The 16,003-nt window shown below is 36.3% G+C and overlaps 1 protein-coding gene across 5 annotated transcripts in view; it reads right to left on the bottom strand.

Moving 5' to 3' along the window:
* Positions 1–4,521: 4,521 nt before the first annotated feature.
* Positions 4,522–16,003, bottom strand: part of LOC126297597 (glycogen debranching enzyme) — a 181,122-nt gene continuing 169,640 nt past the window's right edge. For all 5 annotated transcript variants that reach the window (XM_049988575.1, XM_049988577.1, XM_049988573.1 and 2 more), the window contains exons 24-27: positions 14,565–14,773; positions 7,312–7,497; positions 6,561–6,797; positions 4,522–6,218 (exon numbers count right to left, since the gene is read on the bottom strand). In XM_049988575.1, coding sequence (XP_049844532.1) covers positions 6,153–6,218; positions 6,561–6,797; positions 7,312–7,497; positions 14,565–14,773 — 698 coding nt within the window. In that variant the 3' untranslated portion in view covers positions 4,522–6,152. The remainder of the gene's footprint in view (positions 6,219–6,560; positions 6,798–7,311; positions 7,498–14,564; positions 14,774–16,003) is intronic.

Below are 16,003 nucleotides of genomic sequence, written 5' to 3' on the forward strand. Positions count from 1 at the left end.
TTTGTGGCACACTACAGATGTGGGAAGCATTTTATATTCTACTCACAGATGATGAGAAGGACAATCAGATGGTGGTGTTCTATGCATTTAGCCTTACTGCCACATTTGTCTCATCAAGAACATTTTTAACTGTGTACACTAAAGAGAGAATTTTTTTATTCTCTGTGAAGACAGATTCTTGGAATTTAAGAACATCCTTTCACATAATACACAGTGCATTTTGTGATGTTAATTTACTAACTAAACAAACCCACAAACAATTAATATATTTTTTCCCTATGTTTCAATTGGACTGTGTTATATGAGGGTTTGAAGCCTACCTCTTTTGCCCTGAAGTCATACCTGTCATAGTTCTTCTTATCAACTGCAGTTCGCCATTAGCCTCAAACACATTAAAATTCTCAAAGTTACCCAGACTCAAGGTATATTCACATTATGACACACATTTCCAAGATTAAAACTTTAAACATTGTTGACAGATAACTTGTCAGTCTGTGTCTCAAAGAGTCCTCTGTTTCACAACAATAACAGCAAAATTAAATGTGAGTAGAGGTAATATTCAAATAAAGAACAGATACAGTGTGCTGAGTAGGAGGAGGAGGAGGAGCCTCATTCAGGTGTAGAAAAAAGTAGGCTACGGCAGGTGATTAATAATAATTTGAGAGATTAAGTCATATTATAGTTGTAAGAGGAACATCTGTACAAAAATCGGTCCAAGGCAGGATTTTTGTGTGGCACATATCTACCAAGCACATGGCCAAACATAAATTTAGGAACTGTTACATATATAATTATTGTTAAGGTCACAAGAAATCTAGCAACAATTTTGCTATTAACGGTTTTAAAATTTTTCAGAAGTCTTCCTTACAGAATGTTGCACAATATCGCCAGGGGATAAAAAAATGGATATGTTTAAGTCTTTTGCACAAAACAAACAGAAATAGAGGAGAAAGTTTCACTTAAACCTACAAAACTTGTTACCATTACAAATGCTTGGAAGGAATTTTAAATCAGTGTCATGAAAAGTATCACACTGTGTGCTCAAGTTAACATGGAGTATCAGTAGGGATACTGTCACATGCTGTGGTGTATGCAGTGTGAAATAGTGGCTAGCATTGCCAGTTGACATGCTGCAGGTCACCAGTTCATACCTGACTGACAGCAAATATTCATTGATTAGTATTTATCATTTCTGGAAGGTTCTTGAAATATCCTATATTTTTAATGTTTGTATGTTCTGCAATATTTGATGTCTGTATAAACATCAGCTGTCTGAAGTATTCAATGTTTGTAAAAATAGCTCTACTTTTTGTCCAATTGATCAGTTATGCTGTCACTGTAAGTTGGTGTTCATAATATATGTGCTTTCAGTGCTAAATGATATCTTTCATTGACAGCCCTGCTTCTGAATTTTGACTTGACTCTGGTTACTACATAACAATATTAGTTATGTGCCACAGCTAAATGCAAGGACTATATCGATCCTGCATCCTGCAGAAAGCGAAAGTCTCCAGAGTTGCATCCCCCCTTCAGCCCAGGACAGAGTGTGTGTTTATTTTGTGGGTGACAACTTTAAAGGCTCAGGCAGTAGCATCAAGTCAGAAGCACCAGCTGATTACAGATAATGCACATTGCTTCTGTCAATAACCTGTTAGTTATGACCATGAAAACATAATGTTATTGACTCTGGCACAATACAAAACCATAACCAAGTTGTCATTACACAGTAAGAAGACATTTTTTGTGACATTTTATCACTTGGTAAAGACAAAGAAAACAAAGTACAAGTAGCTGAGTTCCTTCTTCTTATCGTCATCATTGTCACCATAGTCATTATTATCAATGTTGGATGACAAAGGTTGCAATCAATTAAGTTCGGTAATAACAACAGATTCACAGATCAGTGTACCAAATGAACTCTGCAATTTAGTGTTAGGCAAGAGCAATGGCTGGTGAACAGCTGTACCACCAAGAAACCACTTCCTTATATGGGGTACCGCAGCCACAACTTCACTCTGCTCACCACATATCTCACACCCCAGAGACTGATATTGTCATGGTGAGACACTAAGATGGGACAGCTCCATGTGCTACAGCCTCACACCTTTAATACATTTTTTTCCATTATACATCTAATGCAGATATCATGTGTACACAAAATTGCTGAGTAATTATTTATGCATTATTTCACTAAACTTTGTTATTCACAGGATAGTTTACAGTCTGTTAATGACCACAGTGTAAATAGTGTATGTAGAAACACTATATTTAAAGAAATATTTTAAATTTACAATACCTATAAACCATGTACAAGTCAAAATGCAACCCAGCTAGTAGCTGTTTGTTTTAAGATTGACATAGCTTTGAAAGCCACCATTCCCTCTTTGAAACAAATGTTTTACTGCTTCTGATAACTTAATATTTAAAAAGTTATTCGTATTCAAAATTATTTTAGTCCAGAGTGTTCCAGTCTTAAAATGTAATCCTTTCCAACATTCAGTGTTATAGTTTCATTGTCAAATTTTTCTGTTTCCAAAAATGTATACTTTCACTAAAATAAATTGTTAATTTGTTAATTACTAAACTATAAAATAAAACTTACCATGGACTCTTGGCAGGCTTAGAAACTCCCTGTACACATTAAAATTTCCCTCTCATAATTTTGCCAGTTTCTAATCAAACAGCTAATAGTTAATCAAGATAACCTCATTAATTATTTTATTTTATTTTATTTTACCTGTTTTTATGTTCATATCCAAAATACATTGGCTTTATATTTTAACATTTCGTAAATTCTGTAATACATCCATCTATAAATAAGCATCGCATCCAAATCAGTAGTCAGTCAGGGCCTAGCAGTAAACTTGCAAACTTCTATGTCAGTTCTAATTTGGTAACTAATCATCAACAAGTGCACATCTCATCTTCAGTATTTGGTTTTTATCATGCAGTTTTCAGTCAGTCCATGGTTAGCATTCAACTAGTACAGTTACTACATATGTTATTACCCAAATTGCAATAAGTGTTCGATACACAAGGTTTGATAGTCAGTCCACACATAAACTTCTAAACGAAGATGCTTTTTTTATTATGTTGCTTGTGAAGTTGTGCAACCACTTATAACTCATGTAGATTACTGATCTGTGTTAAGAAATTGATATTAATACATACAACTAAGCTGATAATTGAATTTAGTGTCAATAAAAGGAAACAGAATGAAAATGTAAATTTTAGTGTTGTGTACATTTATTCAATCAAATTATCATGGGAAGAACATTAAAGAACAAATTTCACAAGACTTATGAGGCATGAAACAAGTTGGTAACATTTTAACATGGCACTCAATGCACTGAAGTAAGTTACCTGAGCAGGTAACTCATGGTACCAACTGATTGCAGAGTATGATACAGTTGGAAACCAGTCAATCCTTATAAATATGGCACCATTCTCAGGTGTGGTCAGGTATTCTTATGTGAAGGATCTTTACATTGAGCCCCTGACCCATCTGTTTTTGTCTCTCAAAAGCAAACAGTACAGGAACCTACTGCCCGGTCACATGTATCTGCAGCTGCAGATGACCTAAACCTTCAGCAAGGAACACTTTACAGGTGTGAGGATATTCGTGTGGGGCTCCAGGTCACCTGATGCCAATCCTATTTAGCAATGTGGCGCATCTTAGACAAGCTCCAAACAATCTTACATCTCAGACTAGTTCCAATCAATCTCCATGAATTAAGGGTGGTGCTTGATTGATGATGGAGATGGCTGGAATGACAAATAAGATTTATGATCCTGTCAACAATGCTATTAGAGATGGATTACGAGCTCAGTCTGGGGAAGGAAAATGGCAGTGTAATTACCTTTGTAACCATCCTGGGATCTGTCATGATTGATTTAATGAACTACAGAAAAAATAATTCCGGATGTCTGGACAGTGATTTGAACCACTGTCCTCTTAAATGTGAGTCCATTGTCTAGTGACTGCACCACCTCACTAGGTCTCATGAATCAGAATGGTGTCTGGTAGAGTAAGTGCTGTGATATGCACTAGTACGTCAGTTAACTACCATTAGTTAGGTGACTGCATGACATTGTATAAGTTTGTGTAGCCTTAACAAAAAGAAATTCAAAGCTTAAAATATGCAACAATATTTCTGTAAATTAATCTCCCATGAAAGGATTTGTTACTCTGATGTGTGATGTTTTGTTGTTTATTCTACTTTGTTGTCGATGTGCAAAGAAGACAGTCATAAATAAAAAATGGACCAAACTACCTTCCATACAGATGTAAATGAAGAACAAATTTCAAATTAACACTAGGAAAAATTAAAGTATGTATCACTTCAGAATGCAATTTTAAAATGTTATTCAATTTTCATTTATAATACTCGCATCATGACAGTCTGAAACAGAACTCTCAAAATTTTTATGCTGAAATGTGTTGTCTGTAAACCAAAACAAACAGAAGCATGAATATCTCTTAAGGAATTAATGGGTAGGAAAAGAAGAAAAACTGAATGGTTTTTGAAGTGAAATAAGAACAAACAGTTTATTTCAGTCAGCAATGTAATACTTTCATTATGTGAGCTGCTTTGGTTTTCTCTTCTTCTCTCCTGCCTCACATACACATGCACACACACTCCAATATGTTAACACCTCTTCCTCATAAAATTAAAATCATTATTATTAACAAAGTTAGCAATAGTTGACTTCACCTTGGTTGTGATATACACAATTGAATCATTTTTATTCTTTAAACAAATTTTCAGTAAGTCTTTGTGTTAATAATTTTGTATGAAAGTACCTGATGTCACTATTTTAACATTAGTCCCAATAAAAGTGTAAAACTAGTACTTAATCTACAATTGGCACTATTTATTTTTGAATAGTCTGCTTTTAAAATTTTAAATAACTTCCTGAGAAAATTATTCAACATACATTCATCTCAGTTAGGCAAAATACACAACATAAAAAGTTACAATGGCAAGGAGGAAGAAGGCGAGAGCATATGAAATCATTATACGAGCAACTTTCTGTTGCTCAGATGGTGTTAGCTGTGCCTTCCTTTTCCTTGTCTTTGTTTCCTTCTTCACATCTTGCATCAGAAGAAGTGGCTCTAATAACAACAAACTAGGAGGCTCTGGCAGTGGATATGATTCAATTACTGAAATTGACATTTCATCTTGTGCACTGACACGTCTTGAAGCACTGGATTGAAGCTTTTTTGGTGTTTTTATTTGCAGACTTCCTGGGTACTTAAATTTCTTCTTCTTGTCAGTTATTATTGCTCTACTAGATTCTGAAATATCACAATCTACTTCTTCTGAACCCTTCATAACATATGGTGATGGGGTCTCTGAACTCTTCATAGTGATTTGTGCTTCTGAATCCACATCTACAAGTCTTTTCTTTCTTTGCTCAGGAATGAGCACTACTGTAGCATCAACATCTTTATAATGAACATAGCTACCCAATTCTTTATTTTTTAGTGGCAGTGTACATTTTTCTGATTGTGAAGAAAATGGATTGTAGGTTGGGTACTTAAAACTGTGCATTGGACTTACAACATTATTATTTTTTTGTGCAAAGCTGACCTGGTTACCCGATCTATTGGATTTGCTGAAAATCTCTGAAGGATTCCCTTCTAATACTGAAGCCCGAGCTAAAACGTTTCGTGTATCTCTGTGTACTACAGTTGTCACTGCTTCATCATTGGCAACATGGAGATTATTACTCCGGATGTCAAGGGAAGACTGAATAACTGTTAAATGATCCAACAGAACATAGTTTATCATTGGTAACTCCCTAAAATCAGCAGAGTGCTGTCTATTTTCTGATTCTGCTGTAAATGTATTTTTAATTAGAAAATTTAAGCAGCTGACACAAACACATTTTGCTATAAAAGGCATGTACTCTTTTAATGGTATCTCACACAACTGAAGAGAAAGTGCATTATAGCCCACCCAATGGATTTGTAATACAATACTGGTTAGTGGCTGCCTGAATCTGAAGAACCTATCACTATAAACAACATTACTTGCTGTAACAGCACGGGCAATAGGGGGGCCAGAAGTTAGTGGGACATCATGTAATGCGTGTGAAGTCATGGGCCCCCTCTGGTGTTTAGATGGATTTACACACGCAAGGTGCAGTCAGTTACTAGAAGAGTCGAGAATGATAGGGTGGCTTTCCTGAAGTTGATTCAGATCATGTAGCACCTGCAAAAAGACAGATAAACAATATGAACTATTATTAACTTTAGGTATCTAGTTTCATCATAATACTGAAACACAAAACTTTATGCATTCAGTATTCTTGCAGATAATGAGTTATTTTCAATATGTACAGCATATCTGTGCTTTCTGTATGTTCACCTCTAAAAATGACACTGACATTTTCCTATATTCTGAGGAATTTTTGGCTCTAGAAGCACTACTTTTTATCAACTTGGTACTTATATGATAAGGCTACTTTTGATAGTTAAATTCAATTAGTAAATTTTAATACAAATGTCTTGTCATTTATGATAAATCATTTGCTAATTATATATTCATATTCACCTCTATAATGGATGCCATGCTCCATGCCTGTGTTTGACAACTGTGATTACAGTAAGCCCCATCTTTATTTGTAAGTTCAGGCAGGCCTCTCCACGGCGATGTTTGTAAAACTGTGAAATGTTTGGCCAAGATAGATCGAACACGTGCAGCAGTACGCTCCAACTCAGCAATTCCACCAACTTCTCGAGCAAAGTGTAAGCACGCTCGAAGGAAGTATCCAACTGGCCACACCCATTCCTGAAAATGAGAATGAAATTAGATTTTCATCATCCTCAAATAGGTAATCCACATGATATGTTTGCAGAAAATATGAGAGCGTGAAGATGGAAAAAAGTTAATGTTTGGGAACTGAAAGAGGGGATACAGGTGGAAGAAGAAAGAGGGAGAATGAATGGTGGACATGAAGGAACAAGGGAGAGTTAAAAATCTTAAAATGTAGAATTTAGTGATACAAAGCAAAGTCAATAAGCAAACTGAATAATTTTTTTCTGCATGGAATATATAACCAAGATTATAAACTTTTTTTTAGCTATACACATTGTGGAAACCTGTAACTTTCTTTTCATTCCTTCTTTTTAATCAGATGTCATTATCATACATAATAGCTACAAACTGTTTTACTTGATACTTGCATCTTTTAATGCAACATCTACAAAGAACTTTTTCCCAAGTTATGCTGTGTGATACACAATAATTATACAGTGGGAGTATAACTTGTATTCACAGTAACTGTATTTATTTCACCACTTACTGGTCCCTGGTGGTAATTGAATCCATGAGCCACTTTAGGATCAGCAGAATCATTAGCATTATCATAATCTCCACAATAGTTCCAGTCAGCTGGATCAAGAGTTTTCATCCCAAGTGGGCCCAGAAGCAGTTCTTCTACCTTCTTCAATGCTATCCAAGCATGTTTTGGCTCAAACATTTCTGGTGCCTACAAGGAAACACAAAAACATAGACATTTTGGCAATAAATAATGTTCTTCCTTACATCAGAAAGATGCAGAGAAGTGTGGGAAAGGGGGAACTGGCAACAAGAGACAGTGCTCGCTGGAAAAATTCTTTTTAAATGAAGCAGGTAGGTTAATGGTAAAGACATTAAAACTATTTACTCCTGCTGCTTGTATAACTCATTGGCCACACATATATGTATTGTCAGATTATGTTAATAGAAACTTCAACATTGTTCACATGCAGACATATTGACATGAGAAATAACATGGATTATCGTTTGAAATATAACAACAGTTTTCTTTATAAGCATTAAAATGAGCATCAGACTGCAATGCAAATGAATTTACAGAAAGGATACCCACTCCACGTGTGATATTTAAAATAATGTAACTGGAGAGATGAACTGTTATCTGGAGGTGGGTTTAGTCCTGAAACTGTCCATGGCAAAAGAAAGTATTATAGTGGAGAAACTGTAACTGGTTGACGTATTTTTGTCATTATACAATAGACCTGCCGGGTAAAAAAAAGAAGAAGAAGAAGAAGAAGAAGGAAAGAAAGAAAGAAAGAAAGACTTCATTGATATTTTGATCTGATGATGGCATATGCCTCCTGGGGGATAGTGGATGTACTAACAATGGTTTCACCATCATCCACCAACAGAAATATAGTGGCACAGCTACCAGAGTGCCATCTTTGTCTATCCTTTAATAAGGAATGCTCAAAGCCAGAAGGATCACTGTGCTTCAAACATGTGAAGCAAGCAGGCAACCATGCCACAGAGACACGCTCATGTTTCCTACAGCCAACTGAGCGAGTTTAAAAAGGGTGAAATTGTGGCCTTCTGAGTGGTGGGATGGTCATTTCAGACTATTGCCACACAAGTTGGATGTGCAGCATCAGTTGTGCAACAATGCTGGTATCAGTGGTCAAGTGAACATTCTCACACGAGGTTCTGGATGTCCACACAACACAACTCTGCATCAGGATATCATGTTGTAAGGGCATCAGTGGCAGACTTTATAGCTATCACAGCACAGATACAAGGGTTTGTGAGCCAAGACATGTAAACATAAACTGTTGCTATTAGCAATGGGACTATGGACATGCACACCTCTAGCTCGTTTACCATTCATGCCACAGCATCAATGTACATGGCTTGATTGGTGTCATCAGAGGATCACTTGGAAGATGAAATAGCAGGCTGTGGTCTTCAGTGATGAAAGCAGATTCTTCCTATATGGAAGTGGTGGACGTTTGCATATACAATGTAGACCAGGTGGCTGCTGTCTCAAAGAGTTCATTCATCCATGACACACTGGCATCACCCCAGGTCTTATGGTCTGTAGTGTGATACACTACAACTCTCATTCACCTTCGGTGTTTCTTGGGGGGGGGGGGGGGGGTGCTAATGATTGCTCGGTATGTGCAGAATGTTGTTAGACCCGTTCTTTTGCTTTTCTTCCAACAGGAAGCTGATGTGTTGTTCCAACAGAATAAAGTTCACCCACACATTGCCTGTGAAACTCAACATGCTCTGCAAGACGTGCAGCAACTTTCCTGCCCACCAAAATCTCCATACTTGTCTCTGAGCAAGCATGTATAGGATATGATGGGACTAGCAGTGACACGTGTGACTCGTCAACCAACAACTCTTACAGAACTACATGAACAGGTCGAGCAGGTATTGTATAATGTATCCCAGGACAGCATTCACCATCTGTATGATCAACTGGATGCTAGAGTCAGTGTCTTCATTGATGCCTGAGAGGCTACACCACATACTAATATGGATGTTTCAGCATGGCTCAGTACCTTATAGCTCAGAACTGCTTGTGTTATTGATCTGTAAATGTAATCATTTCATGCATTTCATATGCACTCTTGCAACAATTAATCTTGAATGAATTGGAAACCCCTGAATGGATGTATGTAGTAGCTATTTTCCTGCAGTGTATATTAGAAAACTGGATAGTTGACCTCTCAATTAAGTGCAATTTCACTTTATCACCTCTGGGCACCGAGAAATTTTTCTGTAACAGCACATTTAAATTAGATACCGAACCAAGAAAGAGAATATATCTGTTTCCTGTAGTAAGTGCTGTGGTTAGAATGCCAGATAATAAAGCTGGATGCATGTACAGAGATGCTGGCTTGAAATATTCAGGTTGGGCCAAAAGTCAGTTTTCAGTCGCAATCCTTAGACTTTGGTTTGCTTATAATGGAGGAAGACAGTCATGAACTTGACTAGCCAGTCATGAACTTGACTAGTGTGTTGTTTGAGGTTCTATTGTTTGTTGTAATGTGAGAAACAATGAATAGAAAGTTAGCTACAGAACAGTGGGTACTTGTTTTGTTAAAATGGCGAAAATATTACCATAATTACGGTGATGTTTGTGGAACATTTTCCAAACAGCCAACAGCATTTTAAATACAGTAACCACAAATTAAACTTAACATTTGAAGAAAATGGGCAGTTGTGGAGCTTCCTCATTTAAGTATGCCAAAGCCTGTTACTAAAGAAGAGAATCTTAATGTTGTCACACAATATTCTGTACAATCCCTGACTAAATCTCACCAGAAAAGCATCCAAGGAGTATGGAATAACAAGAACAAGCCTATAAACGATTCAGAAAAAGCTGAAATCGATGCCATATAGGTCTACTTTATGTCAAGGCATAATTGAAGAAGATCTGGACAGGCATATGGAATTCAGAGAGTTGTCTATGATCTGACAAGAAGCCAACACAAAGTTTCAGAAAAGCATTTTTTGGAGCAACTAAGTAACTTTTAACGTGAATGGTAGAGTGAACAAACACAGGTACTTTACTGGAGACTAAATGGAATAACAAAGTTCTGATTAACCAATTAACTGTGCAAAGTAAGTGTGGATGAAAATTTAATATATTGTATTTGAACCAAAAATGTTTGATGAATTAATATTGTCTGTCACCTGCAATGGAATGAACACACAAGTACACTAGCAAACAAAATGTCATCACCATGCTATGCCCTTAGTATTGTCATCAGTGTATAACAGATAAGGCACTACAGTTACATACTGTTCCTATATGTACTCTCCCTTTAGACATGGAATTAATTTTTGTGGTTCCCATACACAAAACATGGACACACAGTCTATAAACTACAAAAAATGCTCATTAGAACAATAACTAAAACAGTAACTGAGCTCCCTATAAAGATATACACCGACAGAAAAAAATTGTGACATCAAGAAGGAGTAGTGGGACATAAACAAAAGTTAGTAGATATATTCCTACATCAGAAAGATGACGTCTATTCAAATTTCACACTGGTAGCGTAAGAGTGATGTCAGCAGCACCACTATGTGGATGCAAATCAGGTTTGCTTTAAATACATGCTGTAACAATTGTGAGCATTAGTTGCCTTTGAGATTGGGCATGGTGAGTTGGTGTTAGTGAAGAATGCCTTTAAGATGACAGAGACCACATTATCAACACCTTACTGGATTTGAACAAGGCCGTGTAATAGGGCCACAAGAAGCTGTATGTTCCTTCCGCAGTACTGCAGAAATATGGCAGGAATGTAGCCCCTGTACATGTTTGCTGACAGTGGTGGTCACAAAAACGTATGGTGGCAAGAAGACTGGGCTCTGCATGGCCACATGGAATGATTGAGAGGGAAGACCATCATGTTCAGTGTATGGCTCTGGCGTATCATACTGCATCTGCAGCAGCAATCTGAGCAGCAGTTGACACTGGAATGACACAATGAACTATTACAAAAACATTTACTTAAAGGACAGTCCCAAGTCAGATGCCCTCTAGTGTGTGCTCCACTGACCTCAAACCATTGGCATTTGCGACTTCAATGGTGAGAGCTCATTTGAGGGCAAGGTGGAGGTCTGTTGTGTTTTCTAATGAAAGCCAGTTCTGCCTCAGTGCCAGTGATGGTTGTACATTGGTTAGAAGGAGCCCAGGGGAGTGCCTGCAATCAAGCTATCAATGGCCTAAACAAAATGGACCTACACCTGGAGTTATTGTCTGCCATGTAGTTTTGTATGACAGTGGGAGCAGTTATCCCATGCACTCTGACTGCAAATTTGTACACCAATCTGGTGATTCAACCTGCTGTGTTGCCATTCATGAACAGCATTCCAGGTTGTGTTTTCCAACAGGATAACACTCACACACATTCCATTGCTGTAACCCAACCTCCTCTACAGAGTGTTGACATGTTGCCTTGGCCTGCTCGATCACCAGCTCTATCTCCAACTGAGCACGTACAGGACACCAATGGAAGACAAGTGCAGTGTCATCCACAAACTGCATTTACTGTCCCTGTATTTACCGACCAAGTGCAACAGGCATGGAACTCCATCCCACCAACCGACATCCGTCATTTGTACAACACAATGCATGCATGTTTGCCTGTTTTCATCGTACATTCTGGCAGTTATACCTATTATTAATGTACCAGCATTTCACATTTGCAATGGCACATCTCATGCTTACATTAACCTGTGGTCTTGCAATGTTAATCACTTAAATAGACAAATGAATTCCTGAAATTTCATTACTTTACATCAATTACTTTTTGGTGTTGTGATTTTTTTTCCAACAGAATATTATCAATAGCCCAATATGGTTTCCAGAAAGGCCAATCATCAGGTACAGCAATATTTGAATATCTGAATGAAGTGCTCAAAAAACTTGATAGTGGAGAAAATGTAAGGCATATGCCTTGTCTGTCTAAGACCTTTAACATTATATTGCTGCAGAAACTTGACAGTATTGGTATCGGAGGTACACCTAACGACTGGCTCAGATCATATCCTACTGGCTACAGGCAAGTAGCAGGAATACAATGTCAATGTATTCTTATGTTCTTATAATAGTTAACCTGTTTTAATTTCGGTACTCCCTTACCATGAAAAGACTTCTATTTTGTAAATAATCTTTCAGCTTTGTTTGGGAAGAGTAGATAGTATCTATCTCTTTTATATGCTGTGGTAACTTATCATATAATATGATGGCATGTACAATAAACTCTGCCAAGTTTTAACTTCAATTTTTTTTTGTCAAGATGCCAATTGTAACTGTTTCTGTTTTATAATCATGTACTAAGCAATTCTGTGGTAATTAACCATCCTGCCTACATTTCTTCAGTTTGCAAAAAAGAAGAGAGATAATCATGTCCGGAATGAAAAGGAACAGTCTGCAGAACATTATTTAAAAGTATGGGGACTCTTCCTCTTCCATGTATTTACCTCTTTGAAAGTGCAATGTTTATCAAGAAATATGCAATAACAAATCCTAGTGTCCTCCTCAAAAATGAAAATCTTCATCCTCATAGCACAAAACAGAAAACTGACTTCCACATGCTCCAAATAAAAACCAGTTCGTGCCGAAAATGAATGTTCCACCACAGTAAAATTATTTACAATAAGTTACCAAAAGAAATTAATGTAATAGATGATATAATTAATTTAAAGCAGTATTAAATGAATATCAATGAATACATTGCTTCTCTTCTATCATCTGTCAGAGTTCCTCCAAAATCTATGACAGTCTAAGAAAGTTAAAGTTAAGTATACAAACGTCATTTTTTTACTGCTTACAAAAATATTGTGTAAGTATGACTATCTACTTGTGGCATGGGAAGACTGTAATTACTAATATTTTTTATTCGTATTTTCAGTTGTAATTTTTTAGTGAAAGTGGTTTAATTAAAAGTCAGGGCTGAAAAAATTATATTCATTAATACACACAAAACATCATGTAAACATGAAGATATATTTGCATTGATCTGTCCAATATCTGATATGCTGTACTGTGTATGTAAGATTTACTGGTCCGAAAAATACAAATACGATACAATACCTATAAAAGAGAATACTACTGCATGCAGAAACAAGGTGGTTTAAAAAAAAATTGTTTCCTGTTTCAATTAAGATGATGTGCCTGATATTTTGTAAATGGCCTATGGATGAATAAACAACTAACTAACAACTGGGATAAACAGATATAAATTAGGATACAGGAACTTAACACTCAACTCAAACTTTCCTTTTGCAATTCAGCGCAAGCCAAGCTACACAAATTTCTTCTCAGACTCCTTTCCCACTAAACTGCTCTCACCCTCGCATTAACTTGAACTTAAGCTTTGGATGTTTCTGTATTTTCTTCTTCATTATATCTCCCATTACTACTTCTGCCTCATACCCATAACATATTTGTATCCAGTTACCTCCACATGCACTTCACATTGCCTCTTGTTCCTTTGCTTATCTTCTTTGCCCATATTGTTTATTTCCTGACTCACTAACTATTATTACCCATAGCTACGTTCAGTTTCATAAACTGTTTTTATTTACTTCTTCCCCCATCACTTGAACTCATATTTCTTATAAGTACCATATTTATTTATTTACTATCTTTTTATAATTTTTTTATTTCATCTGAATTTGACTGAACATTTAGCTTAAAAATAACTATCTGAATGTGAAGAAAAATTACAAGGAAGATTCCAAGTCATTACTGTTTGAGTTTCTTCTCTGGCTTTCCATTCTGATCTGTATTTTTTGCAATGTATTTTCTGCATCCAGCTAGTAGTTGTTAGCTAGACTATGATTTTATTAATTACACTTTTTACAGCACAGTTCCCTGTTTCAATTTCCTTGTGTTTTGTTAAGTCACTGTCACTCTAAAATCATGTGAACTGCCTTCCACCAGTCTCGTCCACCTCGCCACCTTTAGTTTTTTTCTGCTCTTATATTCCCAAAGAAGAAACCAGTTCCCTCATGGTATGAGATCTAACATACTTTAATAATTTTGTTTTCAGTCTCACCAAGATTAATTACATGCTCACTTAGTATAAAGCATTCTTTACATCTGTAAAACTAAAATGTAAAATGTTATTCCTAAATATTTATTCACATTCATTTTCCCACTCAGCAAAATACACGAACCTCCTTATTCTAATTAAATACTCATTACTATAAGTTTCTCTTTCTTTAAAAAGGAGAAAGAAATAGAAAAATAAAAATAAAACATTCACTGATACTTACAACAACCATGGCAATAGGGAAGTTGCAACGCAGCTGATAATCTGCCCAAGGCTGACTTGCTTTGTATGTATCTTTATATATACCACGGCGATGCACCAAATCTGGGCGTGGCTCATTAGGAGATAATTCAACATCAATGTAAAAACATTTTTCAAAATTTGTTGCAATTTTTTCTTCCCATTGTTTGTATGTCCATGTAATTAGAGTACCTGTACAGAATATTTATTATTATTTGCTGTAAAGTGATTACAAAGCCTTTTCATACAAAGCCATTTCATAATGTGAAACAATTTTCTTATGGTGTGTATGTTATACTTTGATAGATAAAGCTTAGGAACAGTGGGAAAATGCGGTCTGAAGTTTTGAAAATCATGCATAATGTAGAATCACTATGAGAATATCAAGTATTATGAGAAAAACTGACCAAAAAAAGGATTTAATTAAATAGTCAAAGCAGCACAGGCGAAGTGATTTGGACAAGAGCTCATGGTCTGATGGAATCCCTGCTGGAGTCTATACAGAATTTGCAACTGACTTGGCCCCTCTCTTAACCATGATGTGTACCATAGATCCCTTGAACAAAAAGCTGTTCACAGTTGTTGGAGGAAAGCATAAGACACATGAATGTACAAGAAGAGTAAAAGAAGTGATACACAAAACTGCCACCTATATCTTTTACATTTATCTATTGTAGAATATTAGAACAAAGAGCTCAAATGTAATAAGGTATCCCAAGCAGAATGGCCTCCTCCGTACCAACCAGTGTGTATTCCAAAAACATTTGTTATGCAAAACCCAACTTGCAATTTTCTCACATGACATTCTGAAAGTTGTGGATCAAGGCACTCAGGTGGATTCAATACATACTTTCTGAAAATAATTTGTATCAGTCCAACTAAAGTGTTTATTAACAAAACTACAACTGTATGGGGCATCAAATGAGACTGTGGAAAGATTGAGGCATTTTTGGTAGGGAGGATGCAGTACATTATCTTGGATGGAGAGTCATTACAGATGTAGAAGTAATTCCAGGTACACCCCAGGAGTTTGTGTAGCCTCAGTCTTTTCACAGATGATACAGTTATCATACCTCAAAAAGTTGCACAGATGTCCAGTCAGATTTTGATAAGATTTCAAAATGGTACATACATTGGCAACTTGCTTTAAATATTCTGGGTTTTCCACAATCTTAAACATAGTATCCTATGACAACAACATTGTGTAACAACTGTAATCATTCAACTCATGCTACTTTGCTGCAACAATTTATGGTGACATGAACTGGAACCACCACACAGAGTTAATGACAGGTAAAGAAAGTGGTAGGAATCAGTTCACTGATAGGATACTGTAAAAATGCAGTCAGTCTGCAAATGATATTGCTTACAAAATGCTCATCCAACCCATCCTATAATACTACTCAATTGTGTGGGATCCAG

The sequence above is a fragment of the Schistocerca gregaria genome, chromosome X (assembly GCF_023897955.1).
Source record: "Schistocerca gregaria isolate iqSchGreg1 chromosome X, iqSchGreg1.2, whole genome shotgun sequence".
Classification (NCBI taxonomy): domain Eukaryota; kingdom Metazoa; phylum Arthropoda; class Insecta; order Orthoptera; family Acrididae; genus Schistocerca; species Schistocerca gregaria.